Source organism: Arvicola amphibius, chromosome 7 (assembly GCF_903992535.2).
Source record: "Arvicola amphibius chromosome 7, mArvAmp1.2, whole genome shotgun sequence".
Classification (NCBI taxonomy): Eukaryota; Metazoa; Chordata; class Mammalia; order Rodentia; family Cricetidae; genus Arvicola; species Arvicola amphibius.
The window spans coordinates 132,554,340-132,581,487 of NC_052053.1; the positions used below are offsets into that span (position 1 = coordinate 132,554,340).

The following is a 27,148-nucleotide window of genomic DNA, read 5'->3' on the forward strand; positions in this document are numbered from 1 at the left end:
TATTCTTACATATATACCATTGGTGTTCTGGAAGACAAAAACTGGTGAAAATCAAGAATTGAAGAAAAACCCACCAATATATAACAAAATGTATAACATAAATGAGTAATGCATGACATAATGTATATTGTAATGTATGACTTAAATTTACAGATTCTCAAAACCAGTGTGCCTGAAACAGGATATGGTCAGAGAACTCTACAATCAGATTCTCAAACTTCTGAGAACCAGACAAAGAAGGAAACTGTGAAAGTTGTCCCCCAGTCACCATGAACTTGACACCCTACACTATGAAAGAAGAATCTCAAAATGCTTAAAGCAAGTCAATGGTGCTATCATAAAAAGAATAAAAAGCAAGTATTTCAGACAGATGAGAGGTAAAACAGATTTCTGAGAAGATTGTCTTTAAGCTTGGCACGAAAAGGCTTTTTGTTTGCTTGTGCATTCTATTGTATTAGTATTTAAATCCCCTTGCAATCCAGGAAGCTTTTTAGAAAACCTATAAAATATATTAGGGTTAGGGTTATTATCCTTGCTGGACATGGTGGCATATGCCTTTAATTGTAGCACTTGGGAGGCAAATACAAGTAGATCTCTGTAAGCTCGAGGCCAGCCTGGTTTTCATATCAAGTTCCAAGCCATCCAGGACTATCCAGTGATACCCTGTCTCAAAATAAAAACACATATTCTAAAAGGATCAAATAATTCAAGCCAGGTGTGGTGGCACATCCCTTTAATTTCTGCCTTGAAGATCTCTGGGAGTTCAAGGCCAGCCTGGTTCACACAGTGAGTTACTGGACATCCAGGGATATGTAGAAAGACCCTGTCTCAAAATAAAATCAGTATAATACTAATAATGATAATAATAGAATAATATTTTTATTTATAAATAATATCAAGATTATATTATATTGATCTTAAAGCATAATAATAAACCACAGTCAATGAGTTGTGTGGGTATTGTGCTTGACAAGACAATGGGGCTCCACTCTCAGTCTGTGGTGAGCAAACTTTTGTTTTAGCAAAAGCCTTCAGAATTTGGGGATTGCCATTGGGCCACCTTGGCTAGTAACTTAATTGAATGTGAATACATTGAACATAAACATTTAATGAATACTAATAAGTATTTGCTTAATAAGTGTTAGGTATCATCATGATTCTCTCTGAATATCTCATGGTATTTCAAATGTTTAGAAAAGTCTATTTGCCTTGAAACTCACGACACTAAATTGCTGTATGTGGGAAACTCAAATGTATAAAATTTCTGTTTTGGGTGCTAAAGGTCTGAGAAAAATTGTATTTACCAAGTGATCACAGAGTAAACAACTTAAAATCCTGAGGATGAGCATAGAGGGCTAGGGAGAACATACGCATATAATTGCTGCTAAGAAGTCAGCTCAATGTCAGCTACCACTCCGAGAAACCTTCATATTTTAACTGCGGTCATTTTACCACTTAGTTATGATCTGTTTTGGCTTTAGCCATATGGAGGAAAGCTTCAAGAATTCTCTTTTTCTTAATCACTGAGCTCATGGTAGAATTCCATGGGCATCATTCTTTGAGAAGGTGTCACAGGCAGTGACTAATGCACAGCTACTGGCTACCAAGATGTCAAGTCATTTCTAGAGTCCTGGATGTGTCCAATAAATACACAACTAATAACACAGAAGTAGCCAGAGAAATTTAGTTACACCAAAACAGGAAACAGAAGGATTTAATCTTTGGAGATTGCAAAAGTATTCCTTCCATGATACATTCAAGCTCTTTGCTTTGAGAATATAATGAATAAGGATAACTCAAAATAACTTTTATATGTATTTAGATATGAAAAATATGTGAATGAATTGCTAGCCAAACTACATTATGTTCAGTGAGAGAAGATTTTAGGAGAAAGCATGTTTTTTAAAATGCTATAATACCCCAAGAAGTATTTAAGAAACTTATAAATTCAAAGTGTACTTGGTATTGGCAACCACATTATGGAGGAGGAACAGTTGTGTGTTCTGAGAACTCAGTGAAGATCACAATGATGGTCCTTGACTTCTGGGAACTGATGCCTACAGGGATGGGAAATGGCTGGACTTTCAGTGTGCCCTGGTTGGCGCTATCACAAGCAGCGGACACGGGAGTGAGGTGGAGGTTAGTGGGGTGGAAGACAGGACAGAAATGGCAATGCCTACAGAAGGCTCTGTGGAGGTGAAGCAGCAAGGACCATCCCAAAGAATGAGCTGCGCCCCTCAGCAGTAAAGGAGGAAAGATTTTCCAGACTCTTAGGAAGTAATGGATTATGCGAAGGAAGAAGTAGAAAAAGATACTGTTAAAGCAGCAAACTTGACCTGTGTTCACACAGAAAAGAGTCTAAGTAGAGAGTATTATGGTAGAATTAGAGTTCACAGTGATGATGCTAAATGGAACAACACTGGATATGGGAACATGTTTAGTCTTTTCTCCAGAAGCCAGAAGTGCAATGGGACAAGTCTAGGATGATGGCAGTAGTGTTGGAGGAAAAGGACTGCAGAAATGAACAATGTAATTAAGTGGTAGTATTTATTGGTTTGGGGGTGTGGAATGTAGTCTAGGATGACTCCAATTTCCAGCTCTGAAAACACTTGGGGAGGAATGTTTAAAATAATATGAAGAAGAACTAGAATCCTCTGTACTTGTAAGGGAGGTCATGCAGGAAAGCAGGTGCTTCAAGTTTTGTAGCCACTTCTTTTTGTGTGGTTTATCGAGAGGGTTTCTCTGTGTTGTCACTTCTTACTGACATCAACTCCATCATTAGTCTATATACTGCAGAAGTGGGGATTTCTGGGTGCACAAATATGAGGTGAAATCTGATGTGGTCTGTGTCCTGCCCTATCCTATTGTTCTAAATGTTCTAGGTGGCATTTCATTTGCATGTTAATAAATAAAGCTCACCTGAAAAGCAGAAAAGTAAAACAACTACACTGGCCAGCCTTACAGACCAGGCAGCAATGACACATACCTTTAATCCCAGTAGCCACACAAGCTTGCCATAGAAACCAGGCTGTAGTGGTGCACATTCCCTTAATCCCAGAAATTGAGAATATTATAAAATAGGAGAGACAGCTCTCAGTCTCAGTCTCATTCTGAGATTCTTGGGGGCAGGATTACCATTTTCGGTCTGAGGTAGAAGTAAGAGGGAGTGGCTGGCTGCTTTGCTTTTCTGACCTTCACGTTGAACCCCGATTTCTGTCTCTGGGTTATTATTAATCATGCTTCATTTCCTTCCCCCTTTCAGGCAGCCCTTCGCATTACATAAAAGCATGCTAATAAGGTCAATCTGTGCTGTGTGCTCAGGAGGAACAAGTTAGAAAATCAAATGAGGTTCTAGAGTTCAGCTTACAGACAGCTTTTCCAAACCATCCATGTCAATGTGTCTTCTAGAATCCATAGTCTTCTCGTTTAAATAAGCTTATTAAAATTATGAAGAAAGAGTTCCGAGGTTAAAATCCACTTTATCAATGCTGTGAGTACTGATATACTGTGATAACAGGACTATTTAACAATTATCTGCTGATTGTCTTTAGTGGGAGGATTTAGAAAGTCATGAAAGGAATTGTAAAGGATGATTTAAAACCTCTTCAGCTTTTGCTTTTCTTGATATTTGTGACAAGATTTGGTGAAATTTATAAATAAACATGACTGACTATTTTCTTGATATTCTGATAAATGATACAATCCATTTTAATGCTTTCAACTTCAGTGTTGTTAAGATTTACAATATTAAGCAACCACCACTATAATCCATCTCAAGAAACTATATTATCTTGATTTTTTAAATAGCATTAATTGATTTAAGAATCAAGACATATGCATTTCTTGCCCTTCTCCACCATCTATTCAGTTGAAAGAAAGCAGACCTTCTGGTTTCCTCTAAAATTATGACTGGAGAAACTCTTTCATAAATCGAATATCAGCTTATGGATATTTAAATTTAGCAAAGAATTTTAACATTCTACAAATTCTTATGCTCTGTAAGAAAAACATTGTGCTATTTTATTGAAGGAAAAAACCCCTCTCTCTAGTTAAACTATACCACTGCTAAGAATATTAAATATTCTCTTCAGTTAAATTTAAAGTTCAAAGTACCATGTGATTCTAGGAAAAGTAGAATATTCCAAAATTTAAATTAATAATAATAAGCCTTAGTTTCATATAGTTCTTGGCTCACTGAAGGTTATAATACATGTTTTTTTCAGGAAAATATATCTAAATTTAAATTACATAAAATTATTAATTCGGCAATTCTAGATTATAATAATTCATAGGTAATATGAGTATCGTGCTACTAACTGAAAAATAAAAAACTCTAAAATCAGTGTCAAAGGGCTGATGTTGAATCAGTTCAACCTATCTAAAATTTCAATTAAATATCCATTGATCTAGTCCTTCAGAAGTGGAAAACTGCAGCTAGTGATTTGCCCAAGGCCTGGCCCAAGAGAGCTCTCAAGGCACCCAGGACTTTGCCGTCTTGGGATGACAGTGGGATCAGTGAGGAAGAATGCAGGCCCCAGATCCTGTTGCATGGACTTTAGGTACTACTTTAGCTGTGTAGAATATGACAAAAGTTTTTGGCTTCCCCTTCTTTAGTGTGTTGATTCCATACAGTGGAGCTAAATGTAATGTGTGTGTGTGTGAATTGCACGTGTCAATACAGAGCAAGTAGTTTGATGTGTGTACATGTAAGTATCTTAGCAAGTGTAAAGTATTAGCACTGTCATTACTTGCTTCTTTACTCAAGACCCTGCAGCATCTGCAAGAATGCAGAGCCCTCAATGAAGATCTTGGGTACTACTCTTTTTGTTTTATTTTTGTTATTCGCTTGTGAACTTGGGTGAACAGCATTGGTGTTCAGACTAGTACTGGTATTTCCATGATCCTTGCTGTCCTACATCAGAAAAATGATCACCACCATGACTATAAGTTTACCACAATTCATACTATAACCATCATAATCACTATTACTTTTTCTGGTGTTATTTAGCACATCCATAATATCATCACCATTATCATCATTTCTATTATTGCTACCACGAGCATTGGAAACATCACTACCATCCCTAACAGTACAATTACTGCCACCGTTAGTGTACTGTCTAGTTTTATGCCAACTTGACACAAGCTAGAGTCATCAGAGAGGATAAAGCCTCAATTGAGAAAATGTCTCCACAATGTACGACTGTGGGTGTTTTCTTAATTAGTGACTGATGGTAGAGGGCAGAGCCAATTGTGACCTGGTGGTCCTAGGTTTGTAAGAAAGCAGTCTTGGAAAACCATGGTAAGCAGCACCCCTCCATTGCTTCTGCATAAGCTCCTGTCTCTGGAGGAGGCAGAGTTCTTGCTCGGTTTGAGTTTCTGTCTCAGTTTTCTTCAATGGGCTATGATTCAGGATATGTAAGCCAAATAAAGCCTTTCCTTCCCAAGTTGGTTTAGGTCATGCTTTGTCACAACAATAGTAACCCTAACCAAGGCAACCCTAACTCTAACAATGGCAATACTTAACATCTGTGAGACTATAAAGTTAATATGACAGTCCCATTCAGAGAGTCTAAAGACCACCAGAGAAAACACAAATGAATAAAATCTAGTAAGTGAAAGAAAAACTGAAAGAATATTTGTAATTTACAGCAAGAGAGCAGAAAACAACTGAACAGAACCTGTCCACACCTCTGCATCAGAAAGTTAAAAGGAACCGGCATATCTATAGGTGGATATGTAAAAGGAGATCCCTGCCTCTCACCTTATAGAGAAATCAATTCTAAATGAACCAAAGAAGTTATTGGAAGACCCGAAGCTCTGAAACTGACAGAAGAGAAGGTAGGGAAAGCACTTTGATATATAGGGTTAGGGAAAAGCCCTGTGAGTAGGACAGGCAATAATTATTTGGGAAATAATGTCAACAATCAGCAAATGGGAATTCATGAATTTTAAAAGATTCTGAACATCAAAAAATTAGCCAAAGAAATGAAGAGACAGCCTACAAAATGTGAGAAAATTTTTGTTAGCTATATAACTTACAAGTACCATCTAGAATACACAAGGAATTAAGAATACTAAACACCAACAAATTAAACATGTTAATGAGATGAAAAGACTTCTCAAAAGATAAAATATTGAGAGGTAATAAACTTTAAAAAAGTGTCTAACCACTGTCCATCAAGTAAATGCAAATCAAAAACATCAAGATTCTGTCTCATCTCCACCAGAATGGCAGTTATTGGGGAAAAAAAGTTTTTTCTGTTTTACTAAAAATGTAGTGAACTCTAGTAACTATAAGAAATGTTCCAGACACAACAAAGATTCAACTTAACACTGCATGAGGAGTTTTTTTCTTCATATGTGTCAAGGTCCCATAACCAATTTTTAAATTAGGTGCTTGGAAATTAAACAAGAGAATTAAAAGAAACTTTCTCAGTTTTTGCTCTCTGTTCCAGAATTTATAGCTGGTCTTTGGTATCTGAAGTTAGACTCAAACATATATTCAAAAGCTAAGTCATTGACAAGAGTGGACAGTGCTTTCAGCCTAAATGCAATAGCTTCTCCACCTAAATAAGTGTAAAAAAAGAATATTCCACATAGAGAAGACAGGACAAAAGATGAGATTTTGTGGCAATTTAGCAATAGAAATGCTAATGATCTCCGGAAGGCAAAGGTAATACTGGTAATGATCACCGATCACTTAGTACTCACTGTGCACGGGGTCTGCATCCATGGCTCCCCATCAATCTGCATTGGCAGTGACTTGCTCGTCCTGGAAAAAAAAAGTATTTCACTGTAACTATAATGCAAAAATATTTAATCTAAGAAATTATCTGTAAAGCACAAGACAATAAGTCCAAAAAAGGCAAATATGATCACTGCTGACCTCTTCTGAAAGGGGGGTTCATTAACTATTAATGCATTAACTATTAATGAACACTTTGAAAGGTTTCTTGGTTACAATAATGTTAAAAGCTTCCTGGTAGATGTGGTGACATAATATTTCTGCAGGCCAGAAGAAGAAACCAGGATTTGTGTTCAAAGACACGATCTAAATTCCTAAGACCAAACTGATTTTTTTCCTGGCACACGTGTTTCCACCACCACAACCAAACATGTATGCAAACCATAACAAAAACATGTGGGGTATCAAGGACTTTCTCAAACCAGCACATTCATAAAACCATACCTCTTGTGTCTGCACTACAGTATGTGGTTTTACTTTGAGGTCAAAATCTCATGTTTTTCTACAGGTGAAAAAATGTGAAAAATTCAAACTTTGGAAACTTTACCATATACTGACTTTTAATTTTAGATTTACAAAATCACTGCTGCATGTTAGCCCATGAGGAAATGTAACTTAATAGGACTGCAGTTGCTTTTTTTTCTTGGGATGATTTGTTCAGTAAATACTTTGGTGCTTTGAGAGCATGAGTGGGATTGAACACAGAGATATATTAAACCTGCAGATTGATTGGGGCTTCCACATGATTTGAATTTGTAAAATCTCCCATGGACTAATATGTTAAAGCTTAGGTCCCTAGCTGGTAGCCCTACTTTGGAAACTTTGGAGTCTAGAAATGTCAATACGTGGATCCCTGTTTGAACAAGCTGATCCCCAGAAATAAGTTCTTGAGACTATGTTGTCCCTGGTCTTTGTCTTTGCTGTTTCCTGGCTACCAAGTTGCCCCCACCTGCTCTGTCACACTTTTGCCACATGCTGGGCTGATACTTATCAACTCTGTGCAAAATAAGCCCTCTGTACTTTAAGATATTTTCCCCTCATTTTGGTCACAGTTGTAGAAATGTAACCAAAACACCAAGGTAGTAAATAAGATTCGATTCTGAAGAATGTGATAAGAAGTAGCTACTGAACCTATAAAATCTGTTCCTTTCCACCATTTTCGAATATGTAAGCTTTAATCACTGATCAGCTGAAACAAAAATAAGACAGGTATCATTATCATAAATCTTACACCCTTTCAGTTAATTTGGGATTATGTCATGTCAACGCACACTGTCGGTTATAGTCAGAGATCTACCTGATAAGCACAGAGGAGCACTGAGCCAGCCGCCGGCCAGCACTTTTCAGCCCTGTGTATATTTGGCCCATTTCCATTGCGCCTTCCAAGCCAACAACCTCTAGCAGCTGGTCACTCAGATCTGAAAGAAAATAGATCCCTTGTCAGTCACAGTGAACATGCATGTCTGCAGTAATGCCACTGTATCTTATGGAAGTCACAAAAGCCACTACACAAAATGTCTGTGTCAAAAATCAAAAGTAATGAAAAAAAATCCAGTATTTCTGTAAGTCTTAGTATAACTAATCCTTGAAGCTGTATGGAAAACTATTCGCTCTCAGCTTACTCTAAAGCAAGTGGGAAGAACAAATTCAGAGCCAAATAATACCAAAAAAATAAAAGAAAGAAAAAAAAACCCTACCAGTAGTTTTTAACATCAACAAACTTAATGTTATTCCACATGTATACATGGAAGAGCTATACAGCCCACATCAGACATTTGGCAGCAAATACACATTTCATCACTATAAATAAAGCATACAGATCTACTGTCAGACGTGATTTTGTTAAATTACTCAAACAAGAAACCCTGGAGATCATGGAGTTGAAGCTGTTTATTTCATAGGTTATCAAGACTAAGTCCTATTTCATCGAGCGGTTTGAACACAGGGTAACTGTGTAGAAGTTCAAGAAATGATACAAGTTTCTGGAATCATTTTCCTTAGGTTAAGCAATATATACTTGACCAAAGTGACATTGAGGAGTAGATGAGATAATTAGTACTTTGCACACACCATCTTATTATTATTAACAGAAACACCGGAAGGGGGCTGGTACCACCTGTTAAGTATTTACTAAGCACATGTCACAGTACGAACCTCACTGCTAGACATCCTAAGCCAATGCAAAGAAGTTGAAAGTTAGGGATCGCGTATTAAATTTCTACACACCAAGGACATGATAAAGCTGAGCCCACTCACTTTGAAGCACAAACCACATGCACTAATTATATGCAAAGTAGATACTTCAAAACCAGAGACATTTCTTGCATAAGGTGTACGTTGTGAGCTACCAGCTCTTTTCACGGGCTATCACTTCTGCAGAAAGCAGGGGGTACCATCCCAGCAGCTGACTCTCAGGGGAACCTACCCCCACATGTTGACAGTGGACTTGCTCATTTATAGGACACAGGATGCTGAGGTCTTAATAGGAGGCAAAAAGCATGGTGACCACACATGTCCTTTTCTTTTGTGGTGTTCTTTGTTATGTCTTTTGTTTTCTGGAGACAGAGTCGCAATGTGTAACCATGGCTGGCTTTGAACTTGGTATCAGACCAGGCTGACTTGGAACACAGAGATCCACCTGCCTCTGCTGGACTTAAAGGCACACACTACCTAGCCCAGTGTGGTATTCTTGCAATGTTTTTTTTTTGCTGCATTTTCAAGTGTAGATAAACTTAATACTCTGTTAGTGACAAAAAAAAATGTCTGGAGTGGGTAGCGCACAGAGGGAAGCCACAGCAATAAAAGTAGATCAACACGTAGTCCTTCTGCACCATCAATGTTGGACTTCGGGATAAGCAAATGTGAATGTGTGGGCTCCATGTTGGACAGGAAGCTTTCACTAATTACTTGGGAATGTGTAATAGCTCAGAGTTCAGAGATGTTAATGATCCATGTTCAATAGATACAACTGTAGTGAACAGCTCTTTAAAACTCCCAAAAGTTCATTAGGATCAGGATCATTAGAAAATGTAACATAAGCTCTTCAAACAGAATGTAAGGCCAAAAGAATAAGTGTTAAACTGACTGATAAAAGAATATTATTCTAATTTTTTTGCACTGTAGTCATAACAGGAAGTAGTCCCAAATAGAAACAACCATTCAGCCATAAACCAGTGCTACCGAGCTGTGGCTGGGACTTGAAGCTCTAGAGAAGACATCTTGCTGCTTTCACCCTATTTAGACTTGTTTCTCAGAAGCTTATTCTCTGTTTTTAGCTTAAAATTCTGCTGCCAAGAACAGATGGACAAGGAATAGAAACATATTCTTTCAGCTGGAGCCGGCACTCAAATGTGCTTGGCTCTCTAGTCTGGGTGCTAATGTTCACATTTCTTAGGTATATGTCAACCAGAAAGTGGTACCGTGGCAGATGCTGAGGGCCCAGCTACGTGCAAGGTAATAGTCACAAGGTACACCCCAGTGATGGAGCACGTATTTGGGGTTATGGTTTTCTACTGCTCAGATCCTAAATAGGTGAGATTTTATGTGATTTTTTTCCCCTAATGATCTGAGGCTGGGAACTCTTCTCCAAGTGAAACCATTTCTCACAACAGAGTTGATCTGTGAGCCCTAACTTTTCTGGGAATCACAGGGATTTGTCTACACCCACACCATATTGCTACTGTCTACCACCCTCCTGCTGATTTTTATCTTTAATTTGTCTTCTTCTCCATGAAAAAAAAAATACCCTGCAAATCAATTCTAAGGTTAATAATCGGTAAAGAAGATAACACCTCATGAATCCAGAAGACTTAGACTTTTGGACTTTCATGCCCTTGCATGAAAAGAATTCTCTAGAAATGGCATAATATTGAAGAATATGAGCAAGGGTAAATAAATACCATATTCCTTTTAATTAGGTGTTAGGAGGAAAGCAAAGGAAAAGCTAAAACCCAAACAACCCTACAGTCGAATGTGCAAACAGGCTCCCATAATATGTTGGTCTTTTGATACAGTGTCCACACATCTGTCCGCAGTTCCTGAGAGCAGGATCCCAAATGACTTTGGATACATAACTGCTATCTATGTATTGGTGAACTTCTTTCTGTCTGTACCTTTAAAAACATTCAAGACTTCTTCATTTCACACCCAGTCAAATGTTAAGTGCAGCCATCCCACAAAGCACTGACTGGCAACATTCACTTAATAAATTGGTGTGATCCCTGGGAGCTGATTGGATATTTAGAAGAGTTGTAGCGAACTGTAGCTCATGGCCCAAAATCCCCTGCATTGTCCGTTTTTCCATGAGATAGGAGATGAGACTGATTTTCATATATTGAACAAGTGGGATAAATTTAGCCAAAATAATATACAGTGACATGAGAACCATGTGGTATTTCCAATTTCATTATTAATAAGTTTGTTTTCATTCTTCAGTTCTATGACTAGCAGGCTCCAATGACGGTGTGGATCCTGTGTCGGGGAACCATGAGGATTCCAAAAGTCTAAAATGTTCTTTGTGTGAGCCTTTACAAAAATGACTGTCCATTTCTATTTAAGAGAAACATTAGTTCTCTCAGATCAGAGAGGTTTTCACTTTAATTTGCTGTTACAGACAGAAACGACACCACGGTAGCCTGGAAGTCAGTATCTGGATGCACACGTCCGTGCGCATATCCATGTGGTTCTCAGCTGTTTCAAACCATGGTGTCTCACTGCACTCACATGCAATAAAGCTTTCCATGATCCGTTTTTTGAATATAGACATATCATAAAACAGCAGTGCTTCCAATCTACATCAGAAGAATCAGGACAGCCTAACATTCTCTTTTGTGCTCAGTCATTAAATTCTTGTTCACTTTCTTGAGTGTGAAAAATAGAATTGGGCTCACAAAGAGGATGGGAAAATTGTGGTCAGACCTACATATCTAGGTGAGGCACTTCTTCCCAAAGTCACCTGTTGGGCATCAAGTAATCCCAATGGCTGGAGACATGGCTCGGAGAGTAGAGGCACTCGCCAAGCCTGGCCAGGCCTAGTGACCTGAGTTGGAAACCTTGAATCCATTTGGTGCGGGGAAGGACAGACTAATGCAGAGTGTCCTCTGACCTCCACATATGAGCTGTGACAGGTATGCACACACATGCCAAAAAGACAAATGAAAACAATCCTGGCATAGGGTGTAACACAATAAAAACTAAGAGACAGAAATTGGGGTACAACTGGAAGGTCAAAGAAATAAAGCAGCCTGCCACAGGCTCTTACTTCTCCTCGGTCCAAAAATTGCAATCCTGCCTCCATGGATCTCAGAATGAGACTGAGACTGAGAGCTGTCTCCTCCCATCTTATTCTCCTCTCTAGTGCTGGGATTAAGGGTGTGCACCACTACCACCTGGTTTCTATGGCAAGCTAGTGTGGCTACTGGGATTAAAGGTGTGTGTCATTATTGTCTGATCTGAAGGTTGGCTATTGTGGCTGTTTTACTTTTCTGATCCCCAGGCAAGCTTTATTTATTAAAATATAACTGAGTTGCCACTACAAAAGGGTGTGTGTTCCCCTCCTGAGGAAGATCGTACTCTTCTTTAACTTCAATGGGGATAATACTTATGAAACAGGAAAGAGTGGGTGGCTCAACATTAGCCTTGGAAGAGTCAACACATTCCAGGAGAATAGTGACGTGTGTGTGTGTGTGTGTGTGTATGTGTGTGTGTGTGTGTGTGTGTGTGTGTGTGTATGTGTGTGTGCGTGCTACAGTGGACAGACAGACCCCAGGTCCTCACATGGTACAGGCAGTGCTCTGTGTCTAGTCCCAGTCCCACCCAGTCCTACCTTTGACTTTTCAAAGTTTCTCCTGGATATTGTTAATGCTGCATTGTTTTATTATACAAGAAGCCAGGGGTATGAAAGGAAAATCTGAATGTCAGAGGCACAGCTAGCTCAGTGAGCACAGGAGCAGTGGAGCTAATAAGTGGGTGATATTTATTCATCATCTCTTCATCTTGACAGCCAGGCCCTGGTAATGTGTCTCATTATATAATTGTTTCAGACTGCCATATGTGAGAGAACAGAAGAAGATGCGCTGCAAACACAGGCTGAGTGTGGGTTGTAGCGTGTCATAGAAGAGAGTGTCCTGAGGGAAGAGGAGGGAGGTGTGGAGCAGAGTAGGAAAACCCATGTGGATGGAACCCAGCAACTTGCCGTCCTACTGTGGGAGATGTGGGTGAAGGTCCAGTTTATGTTCCTACTGGAGAAAACTAATTCTTGATTGTCTTAGTGTCTGTTTGGCCAAGCATACATTCTAAATGAGCTGCAACCCAAATTCCCTGAGCAAACATTTACAAATGCATCCACGAATGAGAACAACTCAAAGATTCGTTGTCAGCGCCTGCATCCACTGCACGCTGGTTTTCAATTTACCCGTCGTGGTCCTTTGTCCTGCTGTTGTTGCAGACAGGGTGCAGCGTTAGAAGGAGGCTGATGCTGGGCTGACTTTAGTGAAAATTTCATATCACATGGTCTGTATTGCACCATTTATAACTACAGTGGCAGGTGTTCAAGACCCTGATGTGGCTGTGCAGCACCAACAATTGACAGAGGGAAAGGAAGAGTTGCAATATCTATACATAAACATATATACATATATGTATACATACATATACATGCATACATACATATATACACACAAATATAAGCACATTTTATATATACACACACACACACTTGCTAGGAACAAATTCTCTACTAAGGGCTTTGCAGGCATTCTCTTAGTTAAAACTTGCGACACTCAAAACAAAAACAAAAAGCAAGCAAGAAAACAAACAAACCTAACACTCCCAGCATCCTTTGAGGTTAATACTATTCTCCTTATTTGGCTGATAAGAAACAGAACATGTGTGTAAGCCTTTACATCTGATGGAAAACTGTGTTTTCAATGAGGTCTGCTTGGCCCCTACTTCATGTTGTTGCAGGTACTGAGGGAAAAAAAGAATGAAAGCTGCAAAATCCTGCATATTCATGTCATTCTATTAACAATACTAATTATTTTAAATATCATTACTACAATAAAATACAGAAAATTCTACTAATGAAGACTGTGCCAAGTCACGTGTGCTCTGAAAAATCTCTGTGTAAAAACTAAGAAATTCCAAAAAACTTTTGAGCTTATATTTCTATCCAAAAATTATTTTTAAAAGAAATTAAGAAAGAGAAAAATTTAGTAAATGTTATAAAATCTAAAAAGTGTGTAAAGGATTAATACACACACGTAGGTATCACATGCCTTTAAAATGACTTTTAAATAATACATCTGATTGTCTCATTTAAAGTAATATTTTTTTAAACAACTGGACAGAGAAGACTATTACTTTATGGGTTTTCATTTTAAAATTCTAAACCTTCCTAAAAAGAAAAAGTTGTATTGTCAACAACCTCCCCATTGTGACCAGAGCATTGTGACAAATTGCTTGATTATAGCTCACTTGAAATGTAATCTTCATCACAGGACACTCAACCCAAGAAATCACTCCACTGACAAGGCCCACAGAGAACCAGTTTAAAGATTTCCCACAGTTGTCCACGGCTTCAACTCGCAGAGTGTAGATCAGGAAAGCTAAGCAAAGTGTGTGTGTTAGAGAGAGTACTGAACTGAATACCACTGCTTCTGGGTCCTGGAGACAGCTTGCTCTCTCTGAGTTTTGTGGAGGGGCTGAAGGCTCTCACTTGTTTTCTGAGTGAATGAGCCATTAGCGTGGGAATGTTTCCACAGTGCATTGCCTCCTCTGCCCTCCTCTATAAACTAAGCTACTTCAAGTGTCTCCTCATATTAGTGCCATCACTGAACAAAGCAAAGGCTCATGAATGAAGGCAGATGTCAGCAAATTCTGAACAGCTTTTGGAGGGGCATCTGCACCCTAACACTGTGGCCCGAGAAGGAGCAGAATCAGCAGAGATATCACCTATCCTTACTTTCCAAAAAACCAAAACAAAAACCAACCCACCAAACAAACAAACAAAGCAAAATAACAACAACAAAAAATATTTAAAATCTCAACCTAATGTGGACACAGCCAGTGGCCCTTTCCTTGCAGCTATCCGGGTTTTCTAATTCTCTCTAGAAGAACGATGGACATCTGTTATTTTCTTGAAATGCAGAGCATAGAGAGATGCCTCTGCTGTTCCTTAATTTCAACATCAAAGAATTATGGGGAAAAGAAAGCAACAACCAAAATCTTAAAATCATAGTGCTCTTAAACTCATAAACCCAATGATGAGAATTCAAATAAAGACAAAATATAATGATGAAAAACAGTGATTTATGTTGAGTGTTTCCCTGTATATCAGAGCTGTTTTGGTATTTAATCTATCCTGCTTACATATAAATACTGCACGTTCTAGCTAGAGATTGAGAGACTTGATTATAGCTTGGGTTGTTGTGCATAAAAGCATCGCTGGTCAGAAGTAAATCTCACTCTCCTGGCTGTTTGTCTTCACAGAAAAGGCTACAGAGCCAAGCAGAATTAAGTATCAACAATTCTTATTTGGAACCATTAAGTGCCAAAATCGTGGAGAATTATAACCTGAAGTCTGGTGTCTTGCAGGAGATCCCTTGAAAGTCTGCTGATTTTGAGGCTCTGTGCACTAAGAACATAATTGCTCCTATTTGAAACTGTGTGTGTGTGTGTGTGTGTGTGTGTGTGTGTGTGTGTGTGTGGTGTGGTATGTGTGTGTGTGCGCACGCGCGTTAGTTTTGCTTTACTGAGAGACTGTGAATCTCTCCTCATGAACCCTGATGAGAACTGCTACCTGTTTCCTCAAACACAGACTCCCCTCCCTAGCTGCATCACCTTGCTATACAAAGATGAACAGTTCTTGACTCATCCTTGCCTCTAGGAAAACAAATACGCCAGTCAGGGAAGCCTCTGCTGAGTTTGTCTTATTTGCTTGAAAGCTTATAACAGATTGGTGACAGATGGGCTGTCCCGTCTGATGTGCCTCCTATGAACAAGTCAGAATAGCCTGGTGGACACCTGGCTCCTATTTTGTAGCTCGCTTCCCCTCCTATTTCCAGTGCTGGAAGGTAATTTTATTTCATGACCTTATGTCTACAGGAAAAGAATTGTACTATTGTCCAGGATTAGTAAATTGAATTAATGTTGACACAAGTAGTTTTATTTGAATGGGATTTTAAATTAATTCCATTTGTAAATACTTAAAAGAAATACAATATCCTTTGCCATGTCAATTGTAGCGTTAGCAGAGAAATTCATTCCACACAGACATCACCTCGAAGAGGGCACGAGCCGCCTAGCACTGCAGGGATTCTCAGTATCCACCATCTCGTGGTTTTTATTACTTGTGGGCTGCAAGTTTCCAAAGAGCATGCATTTCCAAAAAGTTGTGCCCTGACATGAATGCAGGGTTTGGAAAAGTTCAGCATCTGCTGACAAACAGTGATGTGAAAGTCAGAGTGAGCCCCTGAGAAGTGTCTTGTTCCCCTCCCCGTGCTGGTGAACGTCTCCCCCTCCCAGCCTCTGGAACTGTCTTCCTCGCCAATGCTGGGGATGGTAAGAGAGGGTCAAAGGCCAACTTTCAGATTCTTAACACTATGAAACAGAGGGCTTTCTATTCCCTTATAAGGTGCTGTTTTGGGGGATTGAGGAAGCCAAACCTTTTTCGGATTAGACCCATGCATTTCACTTTTCCTCTGCCTACTCATACAAGACATGTAACTTTAAAAAAAATTTTCAAAACACCATTGCATTGATACCCTTGGTACAAAGAAAAATGATTCTTTTTAGCTGTATTCTTCTCGAGTGATTTGTTTAAAAGGCCTCCACTGTATTGGTCTTGTAGCTCCTCACACAACAGGACAAAGGCAGTTCTATGAAAGAAGACTAAACTTGGACAAACCGTTAGAAGGGGAAAAAAAGCAAAGTTCCTCTCTGTTTTTATCAAATTTGATTGCTGCAGCTGTTCCCAGCTTCTGTATTTTAAAAATAGCCTTATTCAGTGCCTTGTTGGCTAAAGGCCAGAGTGCCATTAGAACATGCTGTACGGAAAACCTCTATTCAGTTAGAGATACAGAAATATATTTAAGATCAGTGGGGGTCATCTGCACCAAACACTTGTAAAGGAAAATAGAATTTTAATGTGTTTGCACTGATCGCCACTTTTCCTCGCTAGTTTAAAGGCCCTGTGAAAGCTTCTCTATTATTCTTTTATTTTTCTCTCTCAGGTAAAACTACAGAATAAGTATTGACTTTATTGGAAAAAAAATATTATTAGAATGGTCTGTTCCTCAGATAGAGATTGTAGAGCTGAAATGCACATTTCAAAGAGAACCTACTAACAGCTTTGTTTGACACTTACAGGCACCCATCCGACAAGGTGGGAACTACTAAGCAGGTGTTTAAGTGGGTCACTACATCTTCCTCCTGAGGTCACTGAATCTAGCATAGAGCTAGTCTGCCCCCAAACCCAAATGAGTCTTTTGGAATTATGATAAATTCAATAACATTAGGCTCAAAATGTGTGGATATTGAGTCAAAAGAATGAATTACCTAGTGGTGTTTCAGAGTTGACCTCCACACCTATTCAGTTTTTCCCTTTTTCTTCAACAAAGAACTGAAGCCAGTGTTTGAGATTAAACAGATTCACAGAGGAGTGCTAATTTGTGTTCCCAGCAAAAGTAAAAGTAATTTGTTCTGCATGGATATATATATATATATATATATATATATATATATATATATATATCTTTTTAATTCAGAGAACAGAGGTCATGAGGAAGAATTAGAAAGCTGAAGTTGGCCTAGGTGTGAACAGAAGCTTTCATTAGGAAACTACACACCTTCTGCCAAGGTGTTTAAGACCTGAGAATTGACATTGCTTGAAAGCTAATGTCTTAACTTTTGTAGAGATTGATAGAGGTCTCTTTGGGTAAAGACCCATAGCAGTAGCAGTAGGCAGAGTGTATTTATTCACTGTAGTCCCGTGACCTCAAAGTCTCACAAAGAAGGCGAGATCCAAAGACACATTCCCATATACATAGTATAAGATGTGTTATTGAAGATAGAACATTATTATTAACAAACTCAATTTGTTTTTTATTTTATTTAAAGTAGAATCACACAATTTCCCTCCCTTTAAGGCCTCCAATGTCTTTCGTGTACGCACCTGCTTCAGTTCAAATTAGCAGTCTCGCTTTCTTTCATCATTACTAATATATACGAAGAAGAGCATGAGTACATGCCAACTTTGTTTAGTATATTTGGGGATGAACACTTGGTATTAGAAAACCAAGTAGTGGTTCTTTCCCTGGAGAGCATAATCTCCCCCTTTCTTAACAGTCACTATTGTCTGTAGTTCTCCATGTATGGGTCACACCCATGAGATTCCTCCATCCATATTGGCATGTCAACTAGTGTTATTATTATTTGTGTATTGCTTAGACAACCCTATCATTGAAATTTCATGGATATAGCATTTTTGTCATTTATAGGAGACACAAATATCGTAACAGACTTCTAGGTTCTCTGAATGTTAGAATCTTTTTGTTCCTTCTTCCAAGATGATTCCTGACTCTTTGGTGCGGTGATATTTTGCTTTAACAAATAAAGCTTGCCTGAAGAGCAGAGTGCAGAGTTAAATCATTAGTTAGTCATAGATGCCAGGCAATGGTGGCACACACCTTTAATCCCAGGACTCCGGAGACAGAGGCAGGTGGATCTCTGTTAGTTCAAGGTCACCCTTGGCTATCTGATCTAAAAGAGAAACAGAAGCTCACACCAAGGTCAGCTGAGCACTTGGGATCCCACGCCTTTAGCCCCAGCACTAGGGCGGTGGAGACAAGAGTGCTATGGCTGGGAAGAGAGGAATATAAGACCAGAGGAGACAGGAGCTCATTACAGTCAGAGGATGCAGTCTGAGGCGGCAGTCTGAGGAGAGGATTGCCCTTTTGTTCTGAGGATTCAGTAGAGGTAAAAGGTCTCTCTAGTGGCTGTCTGCACTGTTTCCCTGATTTCTCAGCTTCATCCCCTAATATGTGACTCTGTTTCTTTAGTTATTAAGAGCAATTAGAATTCGTGCGATATCTGGGTGTGGGGGTTGTGTTACGTATGTAACAGTTGGGTCTGTACCTTATGGCAGCAATTGTTCTTTGCCTGTCGTCCAGCCATGGCTTTCCATAATGGTCTCTGTCTTCTGCACAGAGAAACTTCTTGTTCAGGAGTGAGCGCTACATTTCTCTGTGAGTACAAGGATAAGTGTTTGGAGTGCAATAGGAATTGTAATGGTTTAGAAAATGTGCAGTAGTGGGTTTCCCTTCACGATCCATGTCCTCACAAACCTCCTTAGCTGGCGAAGTTTTTAAGCAATAAACAGCATTCCCACTCTGTTGAATGATCATAAAGTCCAATTACATAGCTGTTAGTTGCTGCCAGGATGTGAAGGCCACTGTTACAGCTTTAGGTCTATTTTATCATGCTGGTCATTGCTGTGGTTCCTAGGCATCTCTGCTGCACGTTGACTGTCTTCCTGCCTTGGTATATTGTGTAGCATCTTCTGCTACAATAAAAGCTAATCCTAAGGGAGGATGTTTTGGGGTCAGATACAACTCAACTCTCTGAGGATTGTGTCAGGAGTGTTTGGTATCTTTAACAAATAGGGAATCTACCTTCTGCTTTTGGGAGTCAAACAAGAGCATTGCTTTTGGAGCCTCTCTTAATACAAAGTTTCCTGACACAGCATCAACTGGCTTGGTACTTGGTGTGTAGAACTAATTAGCTCTTCTTCCTTAGCTTCTTGAATTCTGGTATTACAGGCATGTACGACCATGCTCAACTTGAATTTTTAAAAATAGGCATAACCCTATTGGACTTTTACCAAAATGCAAACAGAGTTGAAATGCTTCTCTTATCGAGGATGAATGGCTACCAGCTTGGTATTGAAATAAGGAAGATGTAAAATATTTCAGGATGTGAAAAGGCATGAGAGACTTGAAGTGGACCACACCCTGACGGTTTGGTTCCTAAAAGGTCACAGAGAGGGATTAGCTCAAACTTTGAAGGTCACAGGCAGTTGCATTGAAATGATTCTCTAATTTAACATTTGATGCAGTTGTACTGAACACCAGATTCAAGTGGAAGGTACTAAACTGAGACATGTCTTAGAAGTTCTGATTTCAAGTCCAAACTTCTGCTTTAGCTACAAAGGTAATCTCAGGCGAATGGTTTAATATTTCTGGGTAAGCTACCAGATCTCTAAAAGAGGAGTGATGCATGCTTTACCTTGTGATTAACTCTCTTGTTTCAATCAACCCCACAGCAATTTCCTTGCTTATTCTCTTTCTTTATCCACCAGACTAAATATACTTTATGCCTAAGTGATGCAATTATGAATTCTGTGACTGCTACACTTTTGATGGATCAACATTTCCTTGAGAGTGGCTTGAAAAAATATTGGAGGTAAACTAATTAAGTCTGTGTGAGTCATGTGGAAGACATGTGACTGCAGACAGCGAAGGGGCGGTGGGACGCAGAACCGGGAGAGGGAAAGAGCAACAAGAAATGTATGAGCTGGAAAAGTCCCCTGGGGTAGATCAGTGTGAAATGCAATTAGTCTGGATGCCTCTTGAGAAAACCAGAGCATGGGCGTTCCTACCATGAAGTCAAATAACGGATAGATTAAGTAGGCCAACACACTGCAGGCGGCAAGGGACAGCATTGTGGGTTTACTGTGAACTTGGACCAGAAATGAGACTCAGACTGGTGTTATTGCTACAAGGAATGGGAACAGAGAGATGGCACTCTAGATACGTTCTAGGTATAAAGTAGAATTTAAGAGGCAATTGGACTCTACTGTAAAGGAGAACAAAGTTCCCTAAAGCAGTGTGGGTCATGCCCCAGTACAATAAAACTCTGTGTTGGGCGATCACATGAATACCAAGATTTCACTATACTATTGCTTTATGATTTCTTCAATAAAACTGGTAGTATTCACAACATGTACAATTTCTTTGCTCTCTGGATATCAGTATTACACAAAAAGACATTTGTTATTTTCCATAAGTTTATTAGAGTCATAGGCATCATAGAAACCTGTATCAACACACGCAAAAAATAAAGAAGCATATTAAAATTACACATGTCAGCCTAGCTGGGGTTGGTGTGCAATAAGTAGAGAGCAAGGAATAAAAGGGGCCTATTCTATACAAGCTGGGAAGCAGCAGGCTCAGATCTGTCAATCAACTTCTTCACAGTGGGAGTCCAGGCTGCCTGTTTGTGAGAAAACTCATTCTGGTTACAAGCGGGGGGGGGGTGGGGAGTACCTGTGCTCAGCCGTTCTCAAACCTAGTCCTAGAGGTTTCACTCAAATGAGCCAATGCATTCACTTTGTGGCCTTCTAAATGTTCATATTTAACTTGACAAAGAGTCTAATTTGTTTAATCAGTCCAGTTGGATCTGTGTCATGACTGAATGACACCAAGTGACATGTCCTTGGTAGACTTGAGTGGAGCTCTTTTCCATCATTGGAACGTTTCATCGTTCTGAGTTCTAGGAAGAACAGAAACGTTGACATCCAACCTTCTATAGTCTTCACCTTAATTCTCATATTTCTCTCCGCAAATTCCAAGGCCTTGCCCCTAATGCAATCTCAAATTCTCTCAAGAAGCTTGATGCCACTTTGTGAAGTACAGGAAGCTTCAGCTCCTCCCCTATTAGGATGCTGAAAGTCCTCTGGGCCTGTGTTGATTACATATGTTCCTCTCTGTGTCAAAAGTCCTATAAAGGCTCTAAAACCTCAGCCTTTTTCATTCCCTTGCCAATTAACCTATACTGTGAAGCAGTAATCAGAGAAATAAAGATCTGTGGTATGGGTTCCAGTGTTCAGGACCTGGGCTCAATCTTCTTTCTCAGCAGTTAATTTCACCATCTAGGAGAACATGCTTTAGGCCTTGTTGTTGGGAATGGTACTCACAAATACTTTAGCCTAATCCTCACTGTCCTTCCACACTCCCCATGAACAGAATCCCCAGTTTTATACAGATAATAGTGTCAACTTTTCTCTGTTGTCTTTTCTTCATGGGGAATTGGGCAAGAATTTTAACTTTCCTGGGTTGTTTCAAGTTTATTTTGCTATATTATTCATTTTGTTTCATAATTGTACATGAAATTTCTTTTTTGGTTTATCTATTTACTTCATCCAACAAAATTACATTGCACACCAGTAGGAACAATATACCAAAATGTGGATGTGTGTGACAAGTGTGGCAATCCTGAATAGTGTCATGGAGAAAGGAGGCTGTTTAACTCCACAAACAGGAGGTTCTTGGAGAACAGAGTGATGTGGGATGTGACGTATGCTGTGAATATGTTTCATTGCCATTGGTTAATAAAGAAGCTGCTTTTTGCCAATGGCTTAATACAGAAAAGACAGGCTGAGAGAGATATATAGAGAGATTATGCAGAGTCAGAGAGAAGTCATGTAGCCTCCACCAGAGACAGACTCGCCAGAACCTTGCCCGCAAGCCACAGCCATGTGATGATACACAGATTAATAGGAATTGGTTAATTTAAGATGTAAGAGCTAGCCAATAAGAAGCTAGATCAAATAGGCCAAAAGTTATCTAATTAATACAGTTTTTTATGTGGTTATTTCATGTCTGAGCAACTGGGAATGAATGTAATGATAGGAATAGTATTGGAAAGTCCAGAATTGGAGTCAACCATAAAAGACAATATGTTTGGTGCCTAGAAATTGGAAATGTTTGTATAGTTTATGTGGGTGCAGTTACATATTGTCTTTCCTTTTCTCCCCACTAAGCACCTCCTCCATGTTCCCTCTACCTTGCTCTCTTTCAGTCACCTTCTCCAATACCGTTAATCCCTGAAATATCTTGCCAGTCCATGGATTGAATTTTTGAAAGACTATTTAAGGAGTTGGAGATGACAATATCTTCTTGGGGTGACTGTCTGAAACCAGCAACAGAATGCCAGCAGTGTCTGGTGAGGGGCTGTTGTTTATCTGTCCACTCTTACAAAGTAGAATTGAGAAGGGAGCGCTCTACTGCCTTTTAAATAAGGACACTAATCTTAGTGATGACAACATTGGGATCTAATCACCTCCCAAAGCCTCACCTTCCAATATCATTCCCTCTGTGGTTAAGATAACAACATAGGAATTGGAGGACTGGGGTAGGAATAGACATGCAATCCATTGCAACTGGGTTCACGGCAAGAAGCAGGGTGATCATTTAGAGAAGCCCTTATGTACTCCTCATGAAGGATGACCAGGAATCAATCAATGTTGCATCCCTGTATAAAAATGAATATTGTCCCAGGGACACAACAGATAACTAAACTGGCAGGGAGGTAGGGATTTTGAAAGAGAGATTAGGATACCCAGGTTCAGTTCCAGTGCTGATGCCACCAACCACAGCAGGAAAAGTTAAGGGAAAAGTGGGTGGGAGTAGAAGATCAGGTAAATGTATTTTCAGTTGTACTGACAAGTGGGTGGCTGTGGTGAGCATTCGTATACAGCACTCTACAGAGAAGACTGCTCAGAGAATGAACATTATTTTCAAATTAAGTTAAAATCTTTCTGGGTGAGAATGATACATTGTGTTTCTTGGTTTGTGTTTAGATTCTCAAATGTACTATCTGGTGCAGGGACCATCAATAAACCTTTGCAGAATTAAGGATATGTGCACTCTCCTTGATAGTCACTACACTACCACTAAAAGAAAGATTCACCTTCCGATTTAATTTCCAATGAATACCACCAGGGAAGTGATGGTTCAGGACCTTAAAGAAAACTTCTTGAAGTGACAGATAACCAAACTGTGACCAGAAGATTGGATTAAAGGTAATCATCAATTTGTTTGGGCATTTTTTTTTTTATTTTAGGTGTTGCTTTTGTTTTCTTCTTGTTGCTGTTAATTTTGGTAATTTCCTATTTGTTGACATGGTCTTCTGTTGTCTAGACTGACCTCAAACTTGCTAAGTATCAGAAGTTATGTGAATTCCTGATCCTTCCACCTCTGAAATGCGCAAATGGTAGATATGAGACTACCACACTTTCTACATCATATAAAAGAGCCAATCTTTTATATGATGTTTTCTTAGATTTATCCAGTTCTGTCTAGTTTCTCACATTTGCATATTTAATATGAGCATACAATGTTTTTATCTTATGTGTAAGCTGTTGCTATTGTACTGTTCTTACCTGTAACTAGAAACGTTCCTCACTGATCCAGGTCCACAAAAGGATTAAAATCAGAGAAGGTAGATTCTTTTTGACACCTAAAGGTCTAGGCCCATGAACTTGGAGCAGTAGCTCAAGGTTATGGACAGACAGTCTTTGACTGGCAACATTAGTATCATCTTTCCCAGCACGCTCAGACACTAAGAATACTATCTGGTCCCCACACTTGCAGTTTTCCTGGCCTTACTAACATTTATCAATCCTTATCATGACTCAAGAATACTGATATCTTCTTTACTTTTACTGACCACTTTAAAAATTGAAGTCAGTTTGCCACATTTGACTTTGAATAGCATACGTTAGGAATAACTCTGAAGCAATAAAGTGTTAAATAACAATCTTCTAAATGATTATAAGTTTTAAAATATTTAAAAGATCTGCCTAAACTTTATAACATTTTAAGGCTAAAAGTTCTTTCTTTGGAAGGAGAAAGAGGTACCTATTTGTCAATATAGGACGCTAACCGCATCAACACAGTACTGGATGCTGGCCATGTGTTGTGGATTTTGACTTCTATTAAATGATGACTTCTTTCCCAAATAAGTCACCAGCAAGAGGCACTTACTTATTACACATGTTTTTCAGCATATGTTGCAAGTTTATTTTAATGCTGAAGAGGCACATTATGATCAAAGCAGAATTCTGCCCAATTTAAACTGTTCCAAGCTATTTTCATACATTCACTCATGTAATACTGTAAGATTTACATTAAAATGAATGCTTGTCTACAATTAAGCGATTCAGTCAACATTTAAAAAAAGGTGCAAATGTGTGCAACGTAAAAAAAAGTCAACAGATGTGCGAATCATCTTTGCTTGAGGGCCAGTACCAAAAAGAACAGTATATACAGAAAAAATATTCTAACATTTATTCTTTCTGTCCTCAAAGAAAACTGCACTTTAATTAAAAGATACACACACACACAACACACACACACACACAACACACACACACACACAACACACACACACACACACACTGATAATGATTGGATTAACCAATAATAAATTTGGTTGAACAATAAATAATAAACTACAAAATCAATGCTAGATGTAGAGATGAATATATAAATGTCACATATATTATATGTGTGCATTTCTCTATTGCAATCATAAATAAATTTCAAGGTAGTATGAGAATCCATAGGCATGAAAAACATTTAGAGATTCCATATGCATAATCAGAGTATTTACCATAAAACCTTTGAAATAAGAATCATCAGGGATGTAGTAACAGAAAGATGAGTTTCAGGTTATACAAGTCCTTGTACATGCAGGCATCTGGTTGTGTTGTGTATGACCCTAAGAGTTCTTATTCTTATCTAAGTGAAGCTCTTCAAACATCATGTAATGAACCCTGTATGATTTCCTGCAAGGGTATCCTGGAAACAACAGAAGTCTGTGAGACATGTGAAATTAGTTCAGATGGGATCATTAGAATTTCCCAAGGCATATTTTAGTTACTGTTGGAAAGATGTCTAGTCCTCCTCTGCTTCAGTGGGTGTTGTTATGAGGAGGAAGGCCACTTGTTCCTTTCCCAGCCTTCCAGACTTTCAAAATAATCACACAGAAACTATATTATTTAAATCACTGCTTGGCCCATTAGCTCTAGATTCTTATTGGATAGCTCTTATATATTAATTTAACCCATTTCCATTATTTTATATTTTACCATGAGGCTCATGGCCTACTGGCAAGGTTTTAACATGTGTCTCTGATGGGGCTACTTGGCTTCTCTCTGACTCTGCCCTTCTTTCCCCAGAATTCACTTTAGTTTTCTCTGCCTAGCTAAGTTCTGCCCAGCTATAGGTCTAAAGCAGTTCTTTATTAACCAATGGTATTCACAGCATACAGAGGGGAATCCCATATCAGGGTGTGAGGCCAAGACTCTGATACTGATTGGTGGTCTGTAACATTTAGTCACCCTGGAGCTTCTCATCATTAGTAAGGGGTGGGTGAAGTGTTGACCTGATCCTGTTCTCCCCAGTCAGCTACAGGACACTTTGCTCCGTGTCCTACTAAATTCCCAGTGTCTTCTAATAAAAAAAACATAGATGCCCAGAGATGGTACTGACTGACAGGAAGAATGTGATTGGAGGATATGAAAGGACAGTATAGTAATTAAACTTACACATGAAAACTTATGTACAAGGGACCCTTCATATATGCATCCATGTTCAGCTTAGATGTGACTCAAACTTCAACTGTTTTGATGGTCTGCAGCTCTTCTGCAGTGTTCTATGAATAGTCCTGGTGAACAGAGCTTCCCTATGCGTCTCTGTTGAGACAATGATGACCACGGGACTCTGGTTAAATCACCAGTGTAGCACTCTTAATAAAACCCAGAGATAAAACCCAGAGACAGGTATTGGGGTGTGAAACCTGAAGCCTGAAGGTCAGAAAAACCAAACAGCCAGCCACTGGCTCTTATAATTATCTCAGTCTGAAATGGTGATCCTGCCTCCAGGAATCCTCAGAATGAGACTGAGAGCTCTTTAGGGCTGGGATTAAAGGCGTGCACCACTATTGCTTGGTTTCTATGACAAACTGGTGTGCCTACTAAGATTAAAGGTGTGGGTCACTACTGCTTGATCAGTAAGAATGACCAGTAGGGCTGTTTTACTCTCTGATCTTCAGACAAGCTTTGTTTACTAAAATGCAAATGAAATATCACTATACACCAGCTATAATTTAGTCCACTCGAGGAAATCACCTCTCCTCACATATTTTAAGGTGGGAAAACTAAGACTGCTGAGAAAATATAAGGTTTTTTGATTTTATGTGTGGTTCCTGTGACCTGTTGACGTCTTATAACTTTTCATTGGTTCTTTTCCCAAAAGAACTTAGTGGTTCACACACATAAGTGACTGATTAAGAAGTAATTCCATACATTTCTAGAATGTTCCAAAATATACAAGACCTATGTTGTCACAATACAGCAAAAGTTACTTCCCATAGAACAAAGGATATGGGTATGGGAGAGGAGAATATGCTCACGTGAATCCACTCAAGGAGAAAAGTAAACAATCTCTGGAGATAGTTTTGCTCTCCAGTCATGGAGATATATACGGTATATGTCTTCACAGAGATTGCAGGTGCTATAAGAGAGAAGGTATAGAGAACCCACATAGGCCAACAATTCTT

At 39.0% G+C, this 27,148-nt stretch overlaps 1 protein-coding gene across 6 annotated transcripts in view; it reads right to left on the minus strand.

Moving 5' to 3' along the window:
• Dgkb (diacylglycerol kinase beta) overlaps positions 1 to 27,148 on the minus strand; it is a 514,351-nt gene that overhangs the window by 18,481 nt on the left and 468,722 nt on the right. For all 6 annotated transcript variants that reach the window (XM_038336848.1, XM_038336843.1, XM_038336846.1 and 3 more), the window contains 2 exons: positions 8,046 to 8,166; positions 6,715 to 6,775 (listed from right to left, as the gene is read on the minus strand). In XM_038336848.1, coding sequence (XP_038192776.1) covers positions 6,715 to 6,775; positions 8,046 to 8,166 — 182 coding nt within the window. The remainder of the gene's footprint in view (positions 1 to 6,714; positions 6,776 to 8,045; positions 8,167 to 27,148) is intronic.